Source organism: Neovison vison, chromosome 6, assembly GCF_020171115.1.
Source record: "Neovison vison isolate M4711 chromosome 6, ASM_NN_V1, whole genome shotgun sequence".
Taxonomy (NCBI): domain Eukaryota; kingdom Metazoa; phylum Chordata; class Mammalia; order Carnivora; family Mustelidae; genus Neogale; species Neogale vison.
Window position 1 is genome coordinate 509342 of NC_058096.1, and position 26259 is coordinate 535600.

Here is a 26259-nt window from a genome sequence, read left to right on the forward strand (position 1 = left end):
GCGCGAGCCCGTTGCCAGGCGTCGTGCATGTGGGGGACCCCAGGCTCCACCCTCACGGTGGCCCCCCGCCTTTCCTACCCACGTGGGGTCCCAGCCCCCTGGCCAATACCTGGGCAGCTGCTTCTCTCAGAGAGGCCGGGGGCGGTGACCTCCTGCTGCTGGGCGTGGACGGCCCCCAGGAGCCCCCAGAGCAGGAGGGCGGAGCATCCTCGGAGCATCCTCGCAGCACCCATGCTGACGTCCTGCAACGGGAGAAGTAGCCACTGTCGTCGGTGCCCAGCGCCATGCGGGATCCCGGACAGCAGGGGCAGCACACCGTGGGGCAGAGGGCACATGGGCTCGGGGAGACGCCCTTCTCCCTCGCCCTGGGCAGCCCGCGCACACACACACACTCAGGGGATGCAGAGCCTTGATTCTGGATGAGTCTCGGTCGGCACAGCCCATCTCTGCCCTGGGGGGTGGCGGCTGGGGAAAAGCAGAGGCATTGGCGCACTTTGGTGCCATTTCCCTGGTGATGCCCCTGAATGCATTTTTGAGAGGAGGTGGATGGGTTTGGGCAGGCAGATTCAAGGTTCAATATCACTTGAGTTTCAGATTAGAGGAGCAAGTCCTGGCATGGTTAGAGGTGAACAGGACTTGGCCCTGCCTCCCCAGGATAGGACATGGTCAGGTTAAGAGGCCATGACCCTGCAGGTAGGGGTTGTGACCCAGCAAGGTGTTGCCCAGACGAATGCAAGCCCAGTGGGTGTGCCAGGGAATCCGGGCAGGCTTCCTGCATGAGGTGATGGAGGCCCAGACGGAGGGGACTGGCCAGAGGAAGGGGGGCGCCTGGCTCAGGGAAGGCTCATTCAGGGAGGGCTGGGGATGGGGACCGAGGAGATGGCAGGGGGCAAGTCAGGGACTCCAGAGAACCTGGGAGCCAAGAGGAAGTCAGGAGGCAACCGTCAGAGCAAAGAGGTTCAGAGCCATCAACCACATGCGACAGCCAACGTGGGGACCGCAGGAGCTTGGCGGGGCAGGGTGGGGGCCGGTCAGGACTGAGCACTGGGATGTGGGTGCAGCTTTGTCCTCCACTGCCGATCACCTTGCTGCCCCCAGTGGGGGAGCCGTGAGTCCCATCCTGCCCCGTCTGCTTTGGAAGGAAGGGGGTGCCAGAGGCCAGGAACCCAGCCCCCCGGCACCACTCCCTGCACGTGTGCACACACCACGCCAGTCACACATTTCACGCCCTCCCTCACACACACTACCACACACACCGTCCATTCAAGGAGGCCCCTGTAACGAAGTATATTATTGAAAGATGCCACTCTCAGATGAAATGAAGAATTCTAAAAATAATCTACATGGGAGAAAAACACAATAGCAGCAACAAAGTTAAACAAAACACAGAAAACTCCTAAAGGGAAGAATCTCTTTGGTGTTGTCACGGGCAGTCTCTGAGGTGGGCCCCCTTCTTCCTGCTTCCTGGCGTCACCCTCTCACGAAATCCTCACACGCTCAACTGTCAACAGCCTGTAGGACCAAAAGATCAGGTGATGACGTGGCTTCCGAGACAAGCCCACAGAAGACACCACGGGCGCTGTCTGGCCCTCTCTTGGGTCCTCACAGAGAGGAAGCGGACTGCTGTCGTGTGAAGGCCCTCAGGCAGCCTTTCAGAAGCCTAGGAGAGAGGGACCGAGGCCTCCAGCCACCAGCCAGGTGAGGGAGCCATCGCAGAAGCCCATCCTCAGCCCAGGCGAGACATCAGGTGAGCGGAGCCCTGGCCAATCCCCCCGACTGGGACGGCACCTCATCAGGGACCCTGAGCCAAAGCCACCAAGTCAAGCCATTCCTGACATGAATCAATTATGACCTTGTAAACGCTTATCGTTTTAAGTTACTAAGTTCTGAAATAACTTATACATAGCAATAGCAATAGATAACCAGTTCAGGCATCAGACTTTTCCTCCATAATATTGTACACAGAAAAACAAGGAGACAGTAGCTGGAGAATTTTGAGGGGAGAATAAAATGACCCAAAGATGTCTGCTTTGTCAACTTAGCTTTCATGTAAAGGATAAAAGTCTCAGATGTAAAAGAGCTCACCTACATACCATTCCAAAAAAATTCTGCAGCAAACAGAGAAATGAATAAAAGTAAGTAAGAAAGCAAAGAAACTTGAGGAATACAGTAAAATATAAAAAATGAAGAAAAAAGGAGTCAGAAAGCACAATTAATATCACATGGATGAGTTGTGACAATACATGTGGAACGCTGTAGATTCTTCTGTTGAAGACAAATGTTCCCATGCGCCCTGATGTTCATAGTAGCATTCGCTACAGTGGCCCAACAAGGGAAGCAGCCCATGTGTCCATGGACTGATGAACGGATATGGAAGATGTGGGGTATGTACAGTGGAATACTGCTCACCCATATGAAGAATGACGTCTTGCTCTTTGCAATGACGTGGATGGAGCTAGAGAGTGTTATGCTGAGTGAAATCAGTCAGTCAGACACAAATACCCTATGACCTCACTCAAATGTGGAATGTAAGAAATAAAGGGGAAAAAAAAAGAAAAACCAAAAGCCAGCCTCTTACTATAGAGAAGAAACTGATTGTTACCAGAGGGAAGGTGGGTGGGGAAAAGGGGGCGTCAGGAGGGCCCTTGTGATGAGCACCGGGTGATGCAGGGAGTGTTGAGGCACTATGTTGCACACCTGAAACTAATAAAGCACCGTACGTAACCACACAGGAGTCAATGTTAAAAAATGGATAAAGAAGATATGGTGTGTATATGTATGTGTGTCTACACACCACACACACACACAGTGGTATATTAGTCAGTCATAAAAAGGAATGGGATCTTGCCATTTGCAACAACACGGACCTAGAAAATATTATGCTAAAGACACGAGTCAGAGACATAGACCATGTGATTTCACTTATACATAGAATCTAAAAAAACAAAACAAATGAACAAATAAACAAAAACAGATTCATCAATACAGAGAACAAACGGGGGGCTGCCAGTGGGAAGGTGGGAGTAGTAGACGATGGTGACAGCAGATAAAGGGGATGAAGAGGTACAGGTTCCATTGATAAACGAGTCATGGGGATGAAAAGTACAGCAGGGGGAACGCAGTCAGTCATATTGCACTAGCACTGTGTGGGGACACATGGTGACGACACTTACGGTGGCGAGCACAGCTGAAGGTACAGAACTGTTGAATCACAATGCTGTATGCCTAAAATTAATATGTTATATGTCAACTATACTGCAATAAAAAAAGAAAGAAAAAAACATAAATATTCCTAAATTAGATCAAAAGTGAAACCCATCTGGATGGGGTGAGAGTCACCCTGGAGGTTGTCACAGACAGTGCAGAGAGAAGGAAGACAGGGTGAGACAGAGAGGACAGTGGGGGACAGCGTGAGGGCCCGTCAAAGGTGAGATGCAAGGGCAAGAGATGGGGCCAAGGACAAGGTAAAGGCTGCTTAGGAGTCTAGTTATGAGTCTATATGTATTGGATGTCATAATAAGATATTTAAAGCAAAAGTGGTGAAAAATGGAAGAAAAAGCTGACAAACAGGAAGCATCAGAAGACTTTAACTCACCTTTGAAAGTTCCTGAGAGATCACATAAACAACAACAGTGAGGAAATGAATGTCCTGTTTTAGAAAACTTTGATAGTAAGGAGTAGGGAATATGTATTTTCTAAACATTTGGATTTGGACAATGTGCACGGAACACACGCACACACCGCTATCATCTGTATCTATCTTTGAAACCTGCAAGTAGGGAATGCGTGAAAATTTTACAAAATTCAGTTCCAGGTAACCACAAAAGCAGGTTTAATTAATTTTTTTTAAAAATCAGAAATTTTACATGAAATTTTCCAAACTACAATACAAAAGCAGTCACTGGTAAGACAGAAAAAAAAAAACCACCTGGAAATTTAAAAACTGTCTCGTTAGACCTACATAGGAATTAGTGACAACAAAATTATACGTAGAAACAAATAGGAGAAGGTCAAAGCTGTAATTAGAGGACAATATATATATAGTATATAGCCTTAGATGCTCTATGTCATAGGATAGGAAATAAGTGTAACAAATTAGGCATATCGTTGAAGAAGCTAGGGACAAAAATAAATTAACAACAATGAAACCTAGGAAAACAAGAGAAAGAAAATCATAAGAAATAAACCAGCTGATTAAAAAAACAACAACAGTAGAATTATAAATAAATAAATAAACCCAAGAGCTGGTTCTTTGAAAGAGCCAGTAAAGTAAAAAAACTTATCAAAAAGGAAAATGATGAAGCCCAAATATAGTAACACAAATCTAGGAATGAGTAAAATAATATGACACTATGTGAAGAAGGTTTTCAAAAGCATACCAAGTGCAGCCCTCAGCTAATGAACAGGAAAGCCTGGGAAAGTTCTGGGAAAGTCTGGAGAAGAGGTGAGGCCTGGCTGGGCTCTGCCTGGGAAGGGCGGGAATCGCAGGCAGGGAATGCCCCAGAGCTCCGCCCACACGGGTGTGGGAGAGCTTCTGCACCTACGAGGACAAATACTTCTCTACTTTTTAGCCTGTTGCAAAACATGAAAAGATAAGCTTTCAATTCATTAAACGTGGAAAAACCTGAGACCAAAACTTGATAAAAGGGATCCCTAAAAGAAACTCTGCGGGCAATTCCCACTTTGGAATACAGTTGCCAACATCCCAACAGATGCTAGAAAATACAATCCAATAGCACATCCAGGACAACTACCCCAGAACTGGACGAAGTCAGCTGGGAAATATAATGATGATACAATCCTACACAGTACATTAATGTCAGGCACATGAACATAAAAAGAAAATCATGTCACTGTTTTAATGGCACCTGAAACAACCATTGCTGATTGAGAAAAAAGAAAATAAGAAATTGAGGAGTTGAATTAGTGTTATAAAGCATATATGTTTCAATCTACAAACAAGATCACATTTTATACAAAAACTAAAGTAAGGGTTCTTCCTTCCAGAATCTGGACCGTTCCACTTGATGCCAACGCACACATACCCATAAACGGGAATCACACGCTTCCTGAACTCAGGGGGTCTACTGCGGGCCTGAGGCCCTGTTAAAGCTCCTGCACTCAAAGAATGTCCGTGACAGCACAAGAAGGAGACGCACACACGAGACAAAGGGTGCTGCTCTCTCTACGCTTCCGAGTTGTGCTGGAAGCCAAAGCAAGAAGACCAGACAGAGAAACAGAGTATAAATCCTGGAAAGGGAAGAGATGGAAACTGTCCTCCCTAACGACGAGAATTCGCAAACCCAACGATCTCGAGTCTACAACGTTTACAGGAAGGGGGGGTTCAGTGGGACAATTATAAGAAAAATACGAACAAAAAGCTATACATTTTCTTCTGTTAGCAACAACCAATTAGGAAGTTTAATGGGAAAATACTGTTTACGCTACAGCAAAAATGACATAAAGTTAAGGAGTAAAGTTAAGAATCTAAGAAAGTGCAGGACTTATTAAAAAATCTCAAAATTTTTCTAAGGAACACTTCGGAGAGACGAAACTTGTTCCTGGATGAGAAACCCAATACTTAAGAATATCAGTTATTTCTAAGGGAATCTGTAATTGAATGTAATTTAATCAGAACCTTCAAGAAATATTTTTGTGTGTTTCTTGCACACGTGGACAGAATGAGTCTAAAGAGGCGTAAGGAAGAGCCGCTGAGGAAAACCGGAGTCTGCGGTGCGGAGGGCGCCTGTGCTCCCAGGGGCAATAAGGCGTCTGTGGTTTTGTGAACAGCAGCCCCGCCGGGTAACCCGGAGCTGGGGAGGGAAGACGGGGCCCCTCCGGACGGCGAAGGGGCCGGGGGCCGGGGTGTCGGGAGCCACGCTGGCAGATTAAGAGCAAAATGGCGCATGCGCTTTTGAGGAACTAGATGTGATTGGCTGACAGCTTATGTAAGAGGTGAATGAACACTGCGGGACCCTTAGGTGGTGGAAGGGAATGATCATGCGCGCGCTGCATGATAGGGCTGCTCATTGGCTATTACAAACCGTATATATGTGCGTGAACTTCCGTGTAGGGGAGGAGCGCGGGGCCCCGGGAGCGGTGGACCAGCACGGGTTCCCGGCGCTGTGACGTGGTGTGCCCGGCGGAGACCCCCGGGGCCCCGGACAGGGCTGCTTCCAGCGGGGCGTCCCAGGGACAGGGCTGCCCCCAGATCGCGGCGCAGGAGAGCGCAATAAAGAAGCTTGCCACCCTGTGTGCCCCCGGGTCGTTCTTGATGGTGAGAGCGACACCGGGGCTCGCCGCATGGCAGCGACGGGAGTTGACTCACCCGCGCCCGCGTGAGTCCAGGAGAAGGGAGTGCAAGTCACGACCAGGAGGCGGAGGCGACCGGGAGGCGCCTGCTGTGGCTACGCTGCACCAGATGCCCACCGGCCGCCTCCCGCGAGGCCACACCACCTCGGGCTCCGGCACCGTTGCGGGTCCCACGTCACACAGGGGCACACTGACCCTGTGCGCGTAGCTAGCCCTGGTGCTCAGCTAGCAGCCAGGCTGCACAGCTGCTTTTTTAAAAGATTTTGTTTATTTGAGAGAGAGTGCTCAGGAGCCCAAGGGGGGGGCGGAGGGAGAGAGAGAAGCAGACTCCCGACTAGCAGGGAGCCCGACGCGGGGCTCGATTCCAGGACCCCAAGATCACGACCTGAACTGAAGGCAGACGCCCAACTGACTGAGCCACCCGGCTGGCCTGGGGTCCTCAGTCTTGTCACCTGGGCCCCCACGGATAACAGTTCCTTACAATAAAGCCACCGGGAGCAGCGTGGCAGCAGACCAAGAGCCAGATGACAGTCTTTCCAGCATATGATCAAGATTTCATATTTTTAAGGTTTAAAATTTTTGACGGCCTGCTATCAGGTGTGCAATGCTTATAATGGGTATAGCTTCCTGCTGTATCAAAAATTTTATTAACATACAATGTCTTTTGTCTCTTGTAACAGGTTTTGATTCAAAGTTCATTTTATTGGGTATTAGTATAGCTACCGTGCTCGCCTTTGCTTCCTGTTTGTATGGATAGCGTCTCTGGATGTGCCGTGAGTCTCCTGCTGACCCTGGCACAGCGCGAGGGTCGGGGTGCCGACCCCCTCCCCGCACAGCGTATCACTTCCGACTCCCCACATCGTAACTGCTAAGAGGCTACTGTGGAGCGGAAGCCTGACTGGTGACGGTGGAGCTGATGCACACGTGCGCACACGTCACGGATTCTTACAGTCGAGTAAGCTCGAGGGAGATCACGACGAGGACAAAACACGTGGACCGTGCTGTGATGTAAAAACTCCGCACAGACGTAGATCTGTACGTCGAGACTCATGCCGTTTGAGGCTCAGCCGCCGTCAGATGGTGTTTTCTCCTAAGCTGTTCTGCCAGTCTCTGTCTGGGCTGGACAGGGTGATTTGTTTACAATTAAAATAACTCGGATAAGGAGAGACTTCTGTCGTTTTGCTGTTCGTTTTCCATATGCCTTATAGATTTTTGTTTCTCATTTTCTGCATTACTGTCTTCTTTTGTGTTTTGTTGATTTTTGTGGTGAAACATTTCTATCCCTTCCACATTTATTTTTGTGTAAAATCGCTAGGTATTTCTTTGTGGTTACCGTGGGGGTTATAGTGAACATCCTAAAGTCACAGCATTCTAGTCTGAAGTTACATGTAAAGCTGGTATAAATTCAGAATGCGTGTATATATACATGTTTTATACACTGTATGTTCAAAGCATAACCAAACATTATTTGTAATGCATTAGTTTCTTCAGTTATGTAGAAAACAAAAGGTGGAGTCACATAACATTAGCATGATAAATTAGCTTTTGTAATTGCTCGTATGTTGATCTTTCCTGAGACCTTTATTCCTCCATGTGACCTTGAGCCACCATCTAGTGTCCTTCTATTTCACCACACAGGACCCCCCTTCAACACTTCTTGTAGGTCAGGTCTTGTATTAACAAACTCCATCAGCTTCTGTTTAACTGGCAGTTTTTAATTTTACCCTCACTTTTGGAGGACAGTTTTGCTAGATATGGAATTTTTGGGGGACAGGTCTTTTTTCTTTTAGCATTTTGAATATGATCAGCCCACTGTCTCTGGTCTCCCAAATTTCTGATGAGAACTCTGCTGATAATCTTAGTTATGATTCCTTGAATATCGTGAGTCCCATCTCATTCGCTGATTTCAGCTTCCTCTTTGTCTTGGTTTCTGATGGTTGGATGATGATGTGTCTCAGTGTGAGTCCCTTTGAATTTATCCTACTTGGAGTTCATTGAGCTTCTTGGATTTGATGTTCACGTCTCCGTCAAACTGGGAGGTTTGAGCCAATATTTCCTCAAATACTTTCCCTGTCATTGCCTCTCCCTCTTCTCCTTCCGGGACTCCTATACCATGCCTGCAAGTTCTGTAGGCTCCGTTCACTTTTCTTTAATCTTTTTTCTTTCTGTTCCTTAGACTCAATAATCTGCATTGTCTTATCTCCAACTTCACAGGTTATTTCTTCTGTCTGCTCAAATCTGCTTTTGAATTCCTCTAGTGATGTTTCCATTTTAGTTATTTTATTTTCAGCTCCACTATTTCTTTTTGAATTCTACCATGAGTTTCTCTTTATCGATACTTTCATTTTATTCAGACATTGTTTTCTTGACTTCTTTAATGCTTTCCTTTAGTTTTTTGAGCATCTTTGAGATGGTTGTGTTCAGGTCTGGGGCCACTAGGTCCACCATCAGGTCTTTTTCCAGGATAGTTTTGTTGATACACACACAGACACACACACACACATATAGCTTTGGATGGACCACACAGGACACACATTTCCTGTTTCTTTGTGCTTTGTGATTCTTTTGTTGAAAACTGGAAATCTGAATCCAGTAGTAGTATGGAATCTAATAGTGGCATGTCTGAAATCAGATTCTTCTTCTCTAGGGCTTGCTGTTTGTTTATTTACTTATCTTATTGTTGTAGGGCTTCTCTGTGACAAGGATCAGCCTGAAGTCTAAGTCTAAGGTGTTCTCAGGTGTTTCCTGAATATGTGCAGTGCACATCTGATTTCCCCCGTACATGCGGTTGCATTAGAATGTTCTAGTCTTCAATGTCTAGCCCTCCCCAAAAATATAAAAATGAATAGGGAAAAAGGCTGCCAGTACTTTAGTGTATGTGCTGCCGAAGCAAGCACAAGGCTGCCAATACTTTAAATCTCCTGGATTAAATTCAGCCAGAGAAGAAAGGGAGAGGCTTGCAATAATGGGAGAAGGTAAAACAAAAATGGCAACCTCCATGGATTTAAGAAGAAAATATTATAGAAAGAATCTTCTCTGATCACAATGGGATGATGTTAGAAATCCAAAACAGAAGGAAAACTGGAACATTCACAAAATCGCAGAAGTTAAAGACTCACTTTTAAAGAACCACTAGATCAAAGAATAAATCACAAGGGAAATTATAAAATACTCAGAGACCAATAAAAATGAAATAATACAAACATTCCAGAATGTATGGAACACAGTCAAAGTCATGTTTAGGAGGAAATTTACAACGATACATGTTTTCATACAAAAATTAGAGCGAGCTCAGGGGTATCTGGGTGGTTCAGTCGGTTAGGAGTCCAACTCTTGATTTCAACTCAGGTCATGATCTCAAGGTTGTGAAATTTACCCCTGAGTTGGGCTCTGCACTCAACAGAGTGCCTGCTTGAAATTCTTTCCCTTGCCCCTCTCCCTGCTCCTACACAGGTGCAGCGTGCACATTTTCTCTCTCTAAACTAATTTTAAAATCTCTTTAAAATTTTTTTTAAAAAAGCAAGAAAGAGCTCAAATCAACAACCTAATTGTACAGCTTAAGGAACTGGAAAAGGAAAAACAAATGAAACCCAAAGCAGAATGGAGGGAATAATAAAGGTTAGAGCAGAGTTACATGAAATATATGACAAAAACAACAGAGTATCAAAGAAACCAAAAGTTGGTTTTTCAAAAAATCAACAACATTGACCAACTTTAAGTGAGATGAACTAGGAAAAAAGAGGGAAGACTCAAATGACCAAAATCAGAAATTAATGTGGGGACATTACTACCAATTCCACAGAAATAGAAAGGATTATAAGCGAGAACTCTGAGCAACTGTACACCAACAAGTAACTTAGGTGAAACAGACAAATTCCTAGAAATGCAAAACCTCCCAACCATGAAAAAAGAGAAATTCTGGACAGATCTCTACCGAGTAAGGAGACTGAATCAGTAACGGAAAATCTCCTGACAAAACAAAAACAAACCCTAAATCTGATGGCTTCCCTGGTGAATTCTACCAAACATTTAAAGAACTAACATCAATACTTCTCAAACTTTTCAAAACAAGTTGCAGAGGAGGGCATATTCCCTCACTCACTCTATGATGTCAGCATTACCCTAATGCCAAAGTCAGACAGACACTACAAGGAAAGAAACTACAGACCAATATTCCTATTGAACACCGACACAAACATCTTTAACAAAATATTAGCAAACAGAATTCAATAGGATAACAAAAGGATTAAACACCGGGGTGCCTGGGTGGCTCAGTGGGCTAAAGCCTCTGCCTTCGGCTCAGGTCCTGATCCTAGGGTCCTGGGATCAAGCCCCGCATCGGGCTCTCTGCTCAGCAGGGAGCCTGCTTCCCCCTCTCTCTGTCTCTGCCTGCCTCTCTGCCTACTTGTGATCTCTGTCTGTGAAATAAATAAATAAAATCTTTAAAAAAAAAAAGAATATTAAACACCACAAGCAAGCGGCATTTATTCCTGGAATGCAAGGATGATTCAATTTATGAAAATTGATCAATGTAAAATAATCAACATGAGCTCAAAAAATCTTTTGATAAAATTTAACATCCTTTCATAATAAAAACACCCCAAAAGTAGTAATAGAAAGAACCCACCTCAATATAATAAAAGTCATATATGAAAATTCCACAGCAAACATCATACTCAATGGTGAGACACTGAAATCTTTTCCTCTAAGATCAGGAACAAAGCCAAAATGCCTACTTTCATCCTTTCTGTTCAACATAATACTGGAAGTCCTACCCAGAACACTTAGGCAAGAAAAAGACATAAAATGCACTCAAAGTGGAAAGGAAGAAGTAAATTATCCCTGTTCACAGATGATATAATTTCATATGTAGAAAACCCCAAAGATTCCACAAAAGGAACTGTTGGAATTCACAAGCAGAGCAGTTTATAGTAGAATACAAACTCAATACACAAAAATCTGTTGCATTTCTATATACTAACAGTGAACATCACAAAACAATTACACTTACATTAGCATCCAAAGAATAAAACATTTAGGAATTAACTTTACCAAGGAGGTAAAAGACTTATTCACTGAAAACCAGAAAATCTTTTTGAGAGGAATTAAAGAGGATATAAACAAATGGAAAGATAGTCCACATTCATGAGTTAGAAGACAGGATCAGGATGTCAGTACCACCCAATGTGATTTACAGGTTTAATTCAATTTCTATGAAAATCCCAATGATGATTTCTGCAGAAATAGAAAAAGCCACTCTAAAATTCATAAGAAATCTCAAGAGACCCTGAATAGCATAAATAATCCTAAAAGAGAAGACCAAAGCTGGAGGATTCACACTTCCTGATTTCAAAACTTGATCCAAAGCAATAGTAATGAAAAAAAGTGGTACTAGCATAAAAACAGATATATATACCAGGGGAGTTGAATAGAGTCCGGACATAAACTCTTGCACATACATTCAAGCACTTTTCAACAAATGTGTCGTGATCATTCAGTGGGGGAAAAGACGTTCTTTAGAACAAATGGTGTGGTGAAAACTGTGTATCCACAAGCAAAAGAATGAAGTTGGACCCCTACCTCACACCATACCCCAAAATTAATTCAAAAGGTCTGATATCCAAGATGTATAAAGAGCTCCTCAAACTCAACACACACAAAACAGATAATCATGTCCAAAAATGGGCAGAAGACATGAACAGACACTTCTCCAATGAAGACATACAAATGACTATCAGACACACGAAAAAATGTGCATCATCACTAGCCATCAGGAGAGTCAAATCAAAACCACATTGAGATACTACCTTGCACCAGTTAGAATGGCAAAAATTAACAAGACCATGATCAATGTGCGTTGGAGAGGATGTGGAGAAAGGGGGACCCTCTTACACTGTTGGTGGGAATGCAAGTTGGTGCAGCCACTTTGGAAAACAGTGTGGAGATTCCTTAAGAAATTAAAAATAGAGCTTCCCTATGACCCTGCAATTGCACTACTGGGTATTTACCCCAAAGATACAGATGTCGTGAACAGAAGGGCCCAATGTTCATAGCAGCAATGGCCACAGTCACCAAACTGGAAAGAACCAATATGCCCTTCAATGGAAGAATGGATAAGGAAGATGTGGTCCATATACACTATGGAGTATGACGCCTCCATCAGAAAGGATGAATACCCAACTTTTGTATCAACATGGACGGGACTGGAGGAGATTATGCTGAGTGAAATAAGTCAAGCAGAGAGAGTCAATCATCATATGGTTTCACTTACTTGTGGAGCATAAGGAATAACACGGAGGACATTAGGAGATGAAGAGGAGAAGGCAGTTGGGGGGAAATCGGAGGGGGAGACAGAGCATGAAAGACTGTGGACTCTGAGAAACAAACTGAGAGTTTTGGAGGAGAGGGGTGTGGGAGGTTGGGTGAGCCTGGTGGTGGGTATTGTGGAGGGCACGGATTACATGCAGCACTGGGTGTGGTGCATACACAATGAACTCTGGAACACTGAAAATAAATTTAAAAAATAAATTAAAATTAAAAAAAATAAAGTCAAACAAAACAAAACAAACAAAAAACCAAAGTAGATCCATGATCAAAATGGAAGACCTAAATCTATAAAACTTTCAGAAGAAGTGTAGGGCAAAACCTCACAACGCTGCAGTTAGCAATGATTTCTTGGATATGACACCAAGAGCACAAGGAACTAGAGAAAAATTAGGCAAACTGAACTTTATGAAAAATAAAACATTCTGTGTATGAAAAGACACTATCCACAGAGTCAAAAGACAACCCTATAGAATGGGAGAAAGTCTTTGCAAATCACAGATGTGATCAGTGATTAGTGTCCGGAATTTTTGAGAACTCCTAAAACCCAACAACAAAAACTTGATTCAAAAATGGACAAAGGACTTGAGTAGACCTTCCTCTACAGAAGACACACCAATGGTCAAGGAACGCATGAAAAGATGCTCAACATGACTAATTATTAGAGAAAAACAAATCAAAACTGTAAGGATATCACCTAACACTCATTAGGATGGTTAATACAACTCTCTCTCTCTCTCTCTCTCTCTCACACACACACACACATACACCCGAAGTAACAAGTTGGAGGATGTGGAGAAATTGGAGGTGTTGGTGGGCATGTACCAAGGTAGGAGCTCTGTGGACAACAGTACAGTGGTTCCTCAAAAAAAACAAAAATAAAATTAAAATATGATCTAGCAACTCCACTTCTAGCTATTTACCCCCCAAATTAAAAGCAAGACCTCAAAGAGATATTTATACACCCATCTTCTTTGTTCTCATTAGTGATTGTTCGCAACAAGTAAAACATGGAAGGGTCCCAGTGTCCACTGACGGATGACTGGGTCATCGGCGTATGGTTCACCTTGAAGGGGACGCACGTTCTGACACGTGCCCCAGTGTGGCTGAGCCTTGGGGATGGGAGGCTCAGTGACATTAGCCGTGACAAAAAGACCATATGACATTTAAACCATATGAGATGCTTAGACTCTCTAAAAAATCAGAAAGCTAGAACGTAGGATGGAAGCTGCCAGGGGCTGGGGGAGGAGGGAACAGGGAGTTAGTGCTTAATGGGTACAGAGTTTCCGTGTTTTAAGAGGAAAAGAATTTCAGAGGCGGATGGACAAAATAGCAGCACAGCAACATGAACGCCACTGAGGTCCACACTTAAAAATGGTCAAGACAGTAAATTTTATGTTGCCTGTATTTTACCACCATTTTTAAGAACTGGGGGGTAAAGTTCTTACAATTACTGCAACTGAGCACTCATTAGGAACACGGCGGAGATCAGAAGCAGGCAAATGGTCAGTGAGCAAAAAACGCTGAATGCACAAAAATCAAGGACGTGTGGACAGACCAACAGACCAACATTCCTCTTCCAGGACACTGGCACATGAGAAAGAGGAAACGACCGGCAGACTGCGGCAGTGCCCGGTGTGGAGAGTGCCAGCGTTCCCCTTCACTCTTCGGGGGACTGTCTGCCCAGGCATGAACGCGTGACACTTCCTGGAGCTCTAGACCCAGACTCTGCCCTTCTAGCGGCAGGGGTCCCCCACGGCTGGATGCCTGCCCCCCATGCTTGTTCCAGCCACCGCAATGGGCCACCACGAGGCTGACCCCCCGTGTGGCAGGGAGTGCTGACCTGTTTCAGGTCGGCAGGGAGGGCGTGCTGGGAGTCCGCGGAGACTGTCGCTGTACAACATGGCCCAACGCCACACCAATGCCAGCCCTGGGGTGGGCACGGCATCCCGGGACCCTGGCTTCTTTGTAGGTGTGCCGCACCCCAGGCCTCCCTCCCATCCCCCATCGGCTTTGCACGAATGTGTGAAAGAAGCCAGAGAAAGGGCTGATCCACTGAAATGCGGAAAAAATCAAGCTATTTGTGTTTTTCTTAAAATAATCACAAGAAGGGTGCCTGGGTGGCTCGTAGGTTAAGCATCTGCCTTGGGCTCAGATCCCAGAGTCCTGGAATCGAGTCCCGCATCGGGCTCCTTGTTCAGCGGGGAGCCTGCTTCTCCCTCTGCCTGCTGCTCCCTCTGCTTGTGCTCTCTCTCTCTCTATCAAATAAATAAAAAAATCCTAAAAAAAATAATTACAAAAAAAAATTACAAGAACTCGGGTTTTTCCTGAGTCATGAAGCATTCTGCGGGTGCAAACATGGCCTTCCCACACTCTGTGCCTTTTGGGATCCGTAGCGGGACTGGCAGGTAGAAAGGGCCGGTGGGGTAACCTGGCCCGGCTCCAGAGATGAGGAGGTGCCGGCTGCGGTAGGGCCGGGCCACACCCTTCGCCAGGCCCCAGCTCTGCCCCTTCTCTGACCTGCCCCCCACCCCAGGGAGCTCGTCTGGAGGCCACCTCACCGCCCACAGCTCCCCAGGAAACAGAGCTGCCCCCACCGGCCAGCGATGCAGTCACTCCTGGGTGTGACAGGCCCTGCCCACGGCCGGGGCCCGAACTCTGTCCAGCTGGGGGGCCCTGCAGTCGGATCCCGACTCTGCACGCTGCCCTCCCTGTGGCTTCCCAGCAGACACCCCTGCAGCAGCCCCCCCCCACCCCGCCGTGGGCTTCTCTGGCGTCCCAGGGAGCTTTCCTCCGCAGAGGGCGGCAGCCTCACGGTGGCCAGAAGGGCTCAGTGGCCCATCAAGTCCTGAGTCCTGCCGCAGGGACCCTCTGGGCCCCTTGTGCCCACCGGCTCCAGTCTGGCCCGTCTGCGGTCACCTAGGCTGGGGGCTCAGGCCCTCCCGTCTCTGGATGGGGCCAGGAAGGAGGACAGCAAGGCGGGCAGACAGTGTCCCTCCTCAGAGTCCCAAACGCCGTCCTGCCTCTTGACCGTGGTGAGATGAGCCTGGGATAGCCCCCAAAGGCCTTTCTCGTCGTTATAAGGATCAGCAGGGACCTCTCGTGGGCGACCCAGCCGCTCCCACCCCAAAGCCATGCTCTGAGGTTGCTGGGCCCCCAGGTTTCTGCTAGACTGAGTGGGGAGGCCTGGAGGGTGTGGGGTCTGGCCTAGCTGGGGAGCCCCCACAGGCCCCATCAGCCTGGCCCCTGCTTCACCGGGATGCTCACCAGACTGCCCCCTGCTTCATCTCCCTCCCCAGACTTTGGGGGGTCATGCCCGGTGGGCCACTGTCAGCCTCAGAAGAACGGGGGACAGTGGGGTGCCCGGGTGGAGGGTAAGGTGGGGGGTGAGCTATCCTCTCCCTACGGTGTCAGAGACCCTCTGTCACCCCAAGAGTGCCTGGGCAGCCCTGGTGACCTCACTCCGGCGGGGGCCTCTGCCCGGGAGAAGGGGGCACCACCTCCCCTCCGGAGCCCCGGGGAGAGGGGCCAGCACCGCTGGAGACCCTGTGCCCAGTTCCACGTGAAAAGGGCTGGTCGTCCGTGCGGTGACTCGGGCTCCTCCGCCCTCTGAACGTGACCGCCCAGGCCCGCAAGGCCACTTGGTGACCCGCGGTGGCGGTGACCGCGAGGGCTCCCCAGCTGTCCCGTAAGACAGCCAGAGCGGCAGAGCCTTAGCACCGAGCCCAGGAACAGGGAGGACCCCCTCCCCCGCCCCGCCCCAGCCCTGCCCAAGAAGGGGCCAAGGAGGGGGCGGCCGGACCATTAACTCCGCGGCCCCGGTCCCTACGCGGCACCTCGGGAGCGGACTCGGGCGCTCTGAGAGGGGGCCAGGGGCTGACACGGGGCCCCCAGGCCGGCGTGCCCCCCCCCCGCGCCCGCCCCCCGCGGGGAGCTCGCGGCCACAGGGGAGACCACCGGCCCGGCCGAGGGAGACCCCCGCGCGGTCACACGTCGGCAGTGCGGGCCGCGGCTCCGGGCGCCTCCGCGCTGCGCTTACCTGACCCCGGAGCGCGCGGGGCGCCCTCGCCGGACACGTCTCGCGGAGCGCAGGGTCCGGGCGGCCGCGACGCGGGCTCCGAGCGGGCAGGAGGGAGGGGTCCGCCGCGGGGGCCGCCCACTTTATACCGCGCCCGCCTCCCGCCCCGGCCGCGCCCCGACAGCCGGGACCAGCGGGAGGCGCTGCGGCCCCGCGGATGGCGCGTCGGGGGCGGGAGGGGGCGAGGGGCCGGGGCGGAAAGTGAGGCGCCGGGGTGGGGCGGAGGGGCGGGGTGCAGGGGTGGGATGGAGGGTCGGAGGGTCGGGCGGCGGGGTGGGGGGGTGGGCGAGTGGGCGGAAGCGGGGGCGGTGGACGGACGCGATGTGCGGGAGAAGGAGGGAGGCCACCAGGACGAGCGAGGAGCTCGGGAGGGAGGGTGAGGGTCGGAGGGTCGGAGGGGGACGCGGCCGGGGACTGGACCGGGCGGGACGAGGCGGCTGGGCAAGCGGGGCGCTGCCACTTCTCCGGCCGAAGTCGGTCCTGCGTCCCGCCGCGGGTCCCCGCAGCCCTCGGCGCGCCCTGCCTCTCGGGTCTCCCTGCACCGCGTTCTGGCCGCTGCTCCTGCCCCACTTCCAGGGAGACCTGACCTGGGATGTTGGGAATCGCCCCTGCGCCTGGACTGGCGAGCTCGTGCCCCTGGGACTCGACGCCGGGTGGAGCCGCGGGTCCTCCTGCCCCTTGCCCAGGCCAACCCTGCGACCCTGCACGTCAGAATGTACTTTGGGCCCTGGGCTCCCTGCTGCCCTGGGCTTGAGAGGGTCAAGGTCAGTTGGGGAGAGGCTGGGAAAGGGCAGGAGGACCAGGACAGTGGGGCCCCAGGTACCATGGGCAGGACTGAGGGTCAGGAGGTGCGGCGAGGTGCCTGCTCCTCGAAGGAACTGCACAGAAGGGCCTGGTGCTGGGCCCCGAGGCCACTGTGATGTCCTTCTCTGAGCAGGGCCTTGGAGAGGGTGAGAGGGGTGGGGGGGCAGAGCTGTGGTGGGGACCCCTGCCCCGCTCCCCCGCCTGAAGCGGCAGACCCCCAGGACCAGGGTCTTCATGCAGGTGGAGTGCCGGCAGGGCTGGGCAGAGGTCCCTGGGCTCTGGGACAGTGGGGAGGGGTGGCCCCAGTTTAAGAGGAGCAGTTTTGCAAATCTCCGGTTTAGCCCCCGCCCCCTGCAAGGGGAGAGACATCACAGAGCTTCTCAGTCTCCTGTGTGTGCCCCAGGGGCTGCCCCCTTGGCACGCACGCCTTCCCATCTTCCCGACCACTTACCTCTGCACTCTGAGTCCGTCGCACCCAGCTCCCGTGGTCTGCCCAGGCTATAGGGAGGCCGAGGGCAGGCTTCTAAGGAGGCATCTTTGTGTTTTCAGGGAGCCCAGCCCGAGACCCACAATGTTCAAGCAGAGGGGAGCAATGTCTCCTATGAGGAGGGAGAGGCCACCCCAGGCTGCACAACAGGACACTCTGCTCTCATGTCCAGGGGGCCTGCGAGTTGTGCCCTGTCCCCAGCAAATGACCTGCCACCTGCTCCTGGCTCCCCGAGCCCCCCCTTGGTCTGGCCACTGCCCTTGCCACCCACCCCCAGGGGGCACCAGTCTCTCCGCTCGTCCAACAGTGTCTCTCCTCTGTGCAGCAGGTGCCCTGAGGCAGGGCCACCGGGAGGGTGTGCGAGCGTGTGTCTGTGTGCACTTGTCAGCACCACACCTGGCCGAGGACGGGCGGTCTTCCCCCAAGGAGACCTACAGCACTTCCTTGTGTGAAGGGAGTCTCACCCCGAGTGCCATCACGGCCTCCGTGTTGGAGGCAGGTTCGTGCGCCGGGTCCTAAATGAGGTCTTAGCTAAAGTGTCGGTCACAGTGGGTCCCCCGTGGGTTATCGTAACTCCCAGCGCTGGCCATTGGAGTGACTGGGATCCGGCCTGTGTGGTCGAGGACAGGGCAGTGGGGCAATCCAGGGGGAACTTGGATGCTGCCCCTGCCACCGCCCAGAGAGCAAACCACAGACTGTCTCAGGTCCCTGGAGGTCGAGACCTGGAGGATGTGGGGGTGGGGGGCCTCGTGAGGCCGGAGGCCGACAGGTCCTGATGAGAGTCTGTAGACCACTGAGGCTTAAGCAAGCCCCACCTCCCCGGCTGGACTGGGCTTGGGATTCAGTGGTAGCAGATTAGTAAGGGCAATATTTGACGACTGCGCCATTCTCCACCCCGATTAGGAGGCACGGGCAGGAGCAGTTTGCGTCCACGTGGAAGGGGTGATGACACACACCTGTGGTTTGGGCTCAGCCACGTTACCCCACCCTCTGTCCTCATGTGTCTGGGAGGCTGAGCCTGGACAGCCCCAGGACAGGACACCATGCTGACGGGGCCAGTCTGGGGAGTGGAGGCGGGTGTGCGGGAGGCCTCGACACACGCGCGCTCTGGAGGCAGCTCACGAGCCCTGGGAAAACCCAGAGGTCTGGACTTTGGGAGGTTTTTAGGGGTCCAGTGGTCAAGGGCATGCCGGGACAGCCCCCTGAAATGAAGAGACAGGGTGCCTCGTGTTGTCTCTCCTGCCCAGAGAAGAAACCTCGCCTGGCGCTTCTGGGTTCTGAAGGCCGTATGTCCCCCTCGCAGGAGTACCCCTCTGACCCCCATCTCAGGTGACACGGAGGCAGCCTGCTTTGGCACTGGGGGCGAGGTGGGGGGCTTAGGAGCAGGAAATGTCTATGCAGCAGGCCCAGGCTGGGTGCAGGCAGCCCTACTGGCACCATGTGGTACTGGAAATGCCTGTGAGGGAAAAGACGCCCTGCGGAGGCCCTCTGGGGCCCTGCTGGGACACGGCCTGCCCTCTGCGCCGGGTCCTTCCGTAGCGGCCGTCAGCCAGGGCGCCCGCCATATTGAGTTCCCGGTTGCCCCCTACGTGGTAATGACAATAGCGTCACGCCTCCCGACCAGCGTGTCACAGGCCAGACATTGCCTCTGTGGCTCAGGAACCCCCCATTGCCCTCAACCGTAGAGGAAACGGGTCCGAGAGCGGCAGATCCCTTCCCAGGACCGCATGGCCCGCTGGCAGAGGGGCGGGCCCGGGGGGGAGGACTCGCCCTCTGTCTTTGAGTCTGCGAGTGGGTCCTGGCAGGGCCTCTGAAGTGCAGCCTCCACAGGGCCCTGTGGTTCTGTCGAGCCTCACAAGGGGACTGAGATGCTGGGAGGTGCCGCCTGGGCTCAAGCCATGGTCCATTCCCCCATGAAAACCAGTAGGGCCTCCCGGCTGTGGCCTTACTGAGACGGCTCTGCAGGGTGGGAACGCTGGTCTCTACGCCTCCTGGGCCCGAGGAGCCCTCCCCGTGTCCGCCACAGACCCGCTTCCCTTGATCTGCTGACTCTGGAGCTGCAGGTGGGCTCGGGCGGCTCCCCCTCCCAGGCCCCTCAGGCCGTCCTTCCCTGGGGAGAGCTCTGCCCGCCGCCACACCAGCGCCCACGCTGTCCCCTCGGTCCAGCCCTGGTGTCCCTGCGGGCCGAGGTGGGGTGGCTCCGAGGAGCAGAGGGTATGGGCCCTTGGCTCACCCTGCCCCTGCCGGGCGTCCCGACTCCAGGGCAGCCGCTTTCCCCGGTGAAGCATGCGAAGCTTCCGCCCACACCTGACCTGACCGACCCCTGTGGGTGAGTCTCCCACGGGACACGGGGGCCTCACAGGGGAGACGGGGTCAGGGGAAGAGCTGCTGGCCCAGGAAGTGGGCCACTTCCAGCTGTAAACAAGTTTCATGTAAACTCCATGAAACTTGTTTACCAAACGTCTCAAAATATTTATGCCTCCCCGAAAGCTCTCGTCCCCAGCTGTTCGTTGCTGAATGAAAGGGTCCCCAGAGCGTCACGCACCTCTGTCCCAGCTGGCACAGGAGGGCCACCCCGACACGCCCCAGGGGCTGGCCCTCCTCGGAGTGAGAGCACGGGGCAGCCCTACCCCGGGAAGCAGGGTCCCCACCCCGCAGGTCGCAGTGAAGCTGTGCCTGTGGGCACTTTCCTGGGAAGAGACTGGGTGGGGGGGGGGTCTCTGGATTCGCCAAGGTACGCGGGGTTCCAGACGTGTCACACATTTTCAGTGACCTGGGACACAACACACACAGAGATCACACTGTTGGATGTTCCTGTGGCGGTTTCAGAGGTTGGGGCTGTCCTCCTTGTGACCCCCGCCCCCACTCTGTTATGGGTTTCTCGTAAAGAACCATCCCTACATTCAGTGGGTCAGACAACGACCGTCCCGTTGGCTCGTTTTTGGCACTTGGGGCTGAGCTTCTCTGAGTGGGTGCCCTGAGCTCATTCAGGGGGCACAGGTCCGCAGAAGGGTCGCGGAAGGGGCAATCTGGGACGGCATTCTTGCCTCCAGACCTCACGGGGCCGGCTCCCGGTCGGGCTGTGCTGCGGTGTCTGGAAGCTCAGCCCCGCTGGTGCGGAGGCAACATCCCGCAGACTGAGAACCGAAGCTCGCGCGCTCTTGAGGTCTGGGCTCAGGAGGGACGCCATTGCTTGGCCACAGTCTGAGGGTCGAAGCAAGACAAAGGTCAGCCACGACTCAGGGAACGTTGACCCAGACTCTAGCTCTCGATGGAACGAGCTGCGGGATCACGGGACCACCGCCCATCTACCCCACTGCCTCCACAGCCCCTGCCCTCTCCCTGTGCCCCGCCACCAGCTTCCCCTCCCCTCCTCTCCCCTTCCTCTCCCCGGGCAGGCAGTGGCCCTTGCGGGGGCTGGGATCTTAGGAAGATCTAGTCTCTGTCCTCAGAGGTCTTGTCGTGCAGATGAAGGTAAAAGGCGTGTTCGTGATGGATAAGCAGTGGTATGGGAAAGGCGGTAAGGCCGTCCTTGGGGGGCAAACCCTTGAGGGAGACCTGCGGGCAGAGGTCCCGGCGTCTGGGACTGTCCCGTCGTGAGGCAGGCAGTGGGGCTCTGACGCCGCCCAGGATTGTGCCACCTGCAAGAGCGCCATTTGTCAGTTCCGCTTACTTCTCTTTGCCCTTGAAGTTTTTGCTAATTTTAAAATGTTACTAATGGTTGGCATTAAACTTCTGTAATATTTATTTTTTGGGGAGCAGATAATGCGTGTTCGTTGTTCAAAATTCATAAGGTCCCACGGGGCGCGGGTGAAAAGCAGACTTCTCTCTCAGCCTGCCGGCAAGGTCTGACTAGGAAGAATCATGTCCAAGTTCACTCACGTAGCCGTGGCGGGTCTCAGCTCCTGTGGCCGCAGGCATTAGCCCCTCCCCTGGGAGAGTCCCCCCCCACCCCCGCCCCAGCATGGCAGCTCAGTTCCCTTGGAGTGGGAGGTGAGAAAGACAGAGGAAGAGGCCTTGAGAGACGGCAAGAGAAGGAGACAGAGTTCCATCAAGAGAGAAGCCAACCCCTTTTTGTAAGCTTACCTCAGGACTGACCTATCACTTTTGCCATGATCTGCTTGTTGGAAGAGAGTCTGGGGGTCCAGCTGGCCCTCCAGGGGAGGGGGTCACACCACGTCATGTCATGAAGGCCGTGTTCGAGACTGCGGACCATCATTCCCTTGATTATTTCGTCAGTGTGTGTCTGTGGCCGTACAGATTTCAGGATTCCCGTCTCGGCTTTTCATGTAGCCTTCAGGTTTGCAGGGTACTTCCCGAGGTGAGAATTCTGTCTTAGTCATTACTTTCTTTTGAGTCTCTAAAGATGCCGTTTCATTGTCTTCTGGCTTCCAGAGTTGTGGAAATCTGTCCTTCCTTCATTCCACTGAAGAAGATACGCCTTCCTTCTCTGGTTGCTGCCAAGATTTCCCGTTCTCTCTGGCGCGGGAGAGTTTACTATGCTGTAGCTACCCATGGTGCTCTCTGCGTGTGTCCTGCTCGGCATGGGTAGATTTCTCTTTCAAACCTGTGGAAAGATGTCTTTTATCAGTTTTCAAAATCCTTTAGAAAGTCTCTTTAGCCCCATTCTCGGTATTCTCCATTTGGGCCTCAAAGTTCACATATGTCAGACATTGTCGAAGACCCCCATATATATCTTATGCTCTTTTCTGTATTAAATATCTGTTTTTAGGGGCACCTGGGTGGCTCAGTGTGTTAAAACCTCTGCCTTCGGTTCAGGTCATGATCTCAGGGTCCTGGGATCGAGCCCCGCGTCGGGCTCTCTGCTCAGCAGAGAGCCTGCTTCCTCCTCTCTCTCTCTGCCTGCCTCTCTGCCTACTTGTGATCTCTATCTGTCAAATAAATAAATAAGATCTTTAAAAAAATACCTGTTTTTAATTTGACCTTCAATCTTACCCATTTCTACTGACCTATTTTCCAATCAATGTATTCTCTCTTCTGGTTTGTTTAATCTGCTAGTAACCCAAATCCTTTGAATTTTAACTATCAATTATTGCACTTTTTATTTTTAGCATTTCCATTTCCCCTTTAGCTTACAGACTGCAGTTCTCTTACTCAGCTGTCGGCCTCATTTCCACTCTCCCGAGAGAGTAATCACATTTACTTTAAACACTGTGTATGCTAACTCCAAACTCAGGGCCACCTGTGGGTCTGTTTCTGTTGCTTGTTTTTTCCCCATAGAGCTCTGTGGTTCCATTTCTTGATCAGCCTGGCGGTCATTCAGGAGTTGATATGATTCGAATCAAGGTTTGTCTCTGTGAAGACTGGGCTGTTTCCAGTCCTTCCTTCTCCTGGAACATGACCTTCGAAGGAACCCAGTTGAGAGCCAGAGATGCTTATGTTTAACCAAGGCTCTCGTTCCTTTGACAGTCTTGAATCCTAGGTGTTGCTCTCCCTACCATGGAGAGATGGTGAAAGCTAAGCTATGCTTTTTTTTTTTTTTTTTAGATTTTATTTCTTTATTTGAGAGAGAGAGAGAGAGCGAGCATACACACGCATAAGCAGAGAAGGAGGGATGGGGGAAGAAGCAGACTCTCCACTGAGTGCAGAGCCCAACAGGGGGCTCGACCTCACAACCTTGAGATCATGACCTGAGCCAAAAATCAAGTCAGACACTTAACTGACTGAGCCACCCAGGTGCCCCCATGGTATGCTTTAAAAAAAAAAAAAGACTTAGTTATATTTTGCTTAACAAAATTCAGCCTATTCAGGTGTGTAATTGAATGGTTTTTGGTAAATTTACTGAATTTTTAAAATTATAATCAGTTGTAGAACTTTTTCTTTACCTTATAAGACATCTCGTGGCCCTTACAGTTCACCCCCTTTCCTATCCTCCATCCCAGGAAATCACTAGTCTACTTTCTGTCTTTATACGTTTGCCTTTTTTGGATGTTTCTTATAGAATTGTTCAAGAATCAGGAATAAAACAAACATCAGGTCTCCTTGTGTGGATGGTCTGCTGGATTTGCTGATGGTTCTTTGTGCTCTCATCAATTAAGTAAGAATATGATGATCAACTTTGTGCCAATATTTAGACAACTTATATGAAATAAACAAATGCCTTGAAATACACAAATTATCTAACTATTCTGAGAAGAAATAGTCCTATGTTTATTAAAGGGGTTGAATTGATTATCTGGGAAGGCTTCACTGGAGAATTCCAGCAGACATTTAGGAAAAAAGTTAACACCCATCCTGTATAAACTTCTTCACAAGATAGAGGAGAAGGGAACATTTCCCAACACATTTTATGAGGCCAGTACTACTCCAGTACCCAAACCAGATGAAGATATCTCTGTCTGACTTCTCTGGGTGGCGGGGCCTGTCCCCATCTGGGATGATGACCAGGCACCAACCAGTCCTGGCCAGTCTGTCTTGGAAGAGCCGTGACTCTGGCTGGTCTGTGATGACAGCGGTCGGGATGGTGCTGTCAAGGTATTGAGTGACCCGTTGCGAAGGGCGCGGCACAGGGCTCACACTGGGGCTCTGGGATGCTGGCTTCGTAGCACATTGCCCAGTGAGCTCTCCCACGTAAGAACTTTGCAGGGTTCCAGGGTGGGGACCATATGCTCGGTGTCTAGTGCTCTCAGGCATCACACAGGTGCACTGGCATGATCACGGGCACACTTTGTCCAGCAGGATCCGGGGCAGTGTCCAAGTGTCTTATGTGGACAGAAGAGAAAACCTGGCACTGGCTGAAGAGGGGCCCAGACTGCATGAACAACACCTAATGTCCATTTCTGGCGGACTTATTCTCACATTATTAGAAGTGTCCACTCATGCTTGGTGGCAAAATCTGGGGTGTTTTCCTATATGTTCCTCATTTTCCCACCTGGCATGGGACTTGTCCCCACCGGGGCTTACCTCCTCTCTTCTTCCTGAGTCTGTGACCCCCTCCAGCTCTGCTATGTTAGCCACAGGGTCAGAGGCTCATCTGGGTGGTAGTCACACGCCCCCCACTCCTCCCGCGTGGCTTTGACCTGGCCCCCCAGAACAAGAGAGGGCTGCAGATGCAGAGAACCGGGAACACAGAAGTGGATGGCGCCCCCACCTCCCACAAGAAGCCCCAGAGGTGCTGGCGACCCTGGGGAGGGCCGTGCGGCAGAGTGGTGACACATTGCTTGTGGGTGGTGGGAGCCTAGGCAGTCCGAGCTTCGCTCCAGTTTCAGTCGGGAGGGGATATCACAAGGCTCAGGACAGGACACTGGGTCCTCTGCCAGAGCTGGAGTTTGCAGCCTGAGGCCAAAGGAGACCTGGCGTGTGTCCAGACCCAGAGAAGAGACGGCGAGGCCGGTTGCTGCTGCTAAGGTGCCCACAGCGGGGAGGGGTCGGGAAGCAGAGGCCCCCTGGGCGCCCGGAGCAGGTGCACGAAGCTGGCCATAAATGGAATGCTCCCTGGGGATTAGGATCACCCTCCTGGTAAGGGGCTTTGGAATCACCTGGGGAGGGATGCCCATCGCACAACCCCTCACCCCGGCCAGGACACCAGGACTGGGGCAAGGCTCCCTATGGTCAGCAAGGGGGGCTGTAGCAGGGGTCTGTGTCCTGCTGTGCTTCTGAAGGAGGCTGACTCCCCTGTGGGAGCCACGGACCCTCCCTGGTTTGCACTCACACAGCCTCTGGTCGCCCCTCTGCTCTGCGGGCGGCTGCTGGGAGGGAGGCTCTCAACACCAGCCAGAGGAGGGTCACTGCCCTTTGACGGACCCTCTCTGGCCGGCAGAACACTTTGAACTGTCTGACAAATCAAGCCCGAAGCGGAACCCACTTACCCGAAGACTAAGGGTCCCAAGACCCAGAAGGAGCAGCGCGGGTGGATTCCGACCCACCCACACGCGGGGCTGGCGCTGTGGTCTGTGAGCCAGGGGGTTTCCGGGGAGCCCTGACTCCGGGGCTCTGGGTAACCCCGGCGTGGGATCTTCTGGAAGGCCGCAGAGCCCTATCAGTTTCTCCTCAGGGTCGGGGACCCCCAGGCCAGGAGGGGTTCGTAGTCAAGGCCGTTCCCTGCCCTTGCACACCCTGCGCGGCCTCCAGCCTCGGCTGAGTGCGCCCTGCCTGGTCACAAGCAAGGGCCGCGTGGACATGGCTGAGGTGAGGCCAGCAACGTGTCGCTTGCCCTCCCCCGGCCCTCCCAACTATGCCACACACTTAACCCCCCGCGATCGTCTACACGGCGGCCGCTGCGGGAGGGATGGTC

At 51.7% G+C, this 26259-nt stretch overlaps 1 protein-coding gene across 2 annotated transcripts in view; it reads right to left on the minus strand.

The window, feature by feature from the left end:
• The window catches only part of COL6A2 (collagen type VI alpha 2 chain), a 32921-nt gene extending 16167 nt beyond the window's left edge, over positions 1-16754 (minus strand). For both annotated transcript variants that reach the window (XM_044250765.1, XM_044250766.1), the window contains exons 1-2: positions 16676-16754; positions 110-242 (exon numbers count right to left, since the gene is read on the minus strand). In XM_044250765.1, the coding sequence (XP_044106700.1) occupies positions 110-233 (124 nt within the window). In that variant the 5' untranslated portion in view covers positions 234-242; positions 16676-16754. The remainder of the gene's footprint in view (positions 1-109; positions 243-16675) is intronic.
• Positions 16755-26259: the final 9505 nt, after the last annotated feature.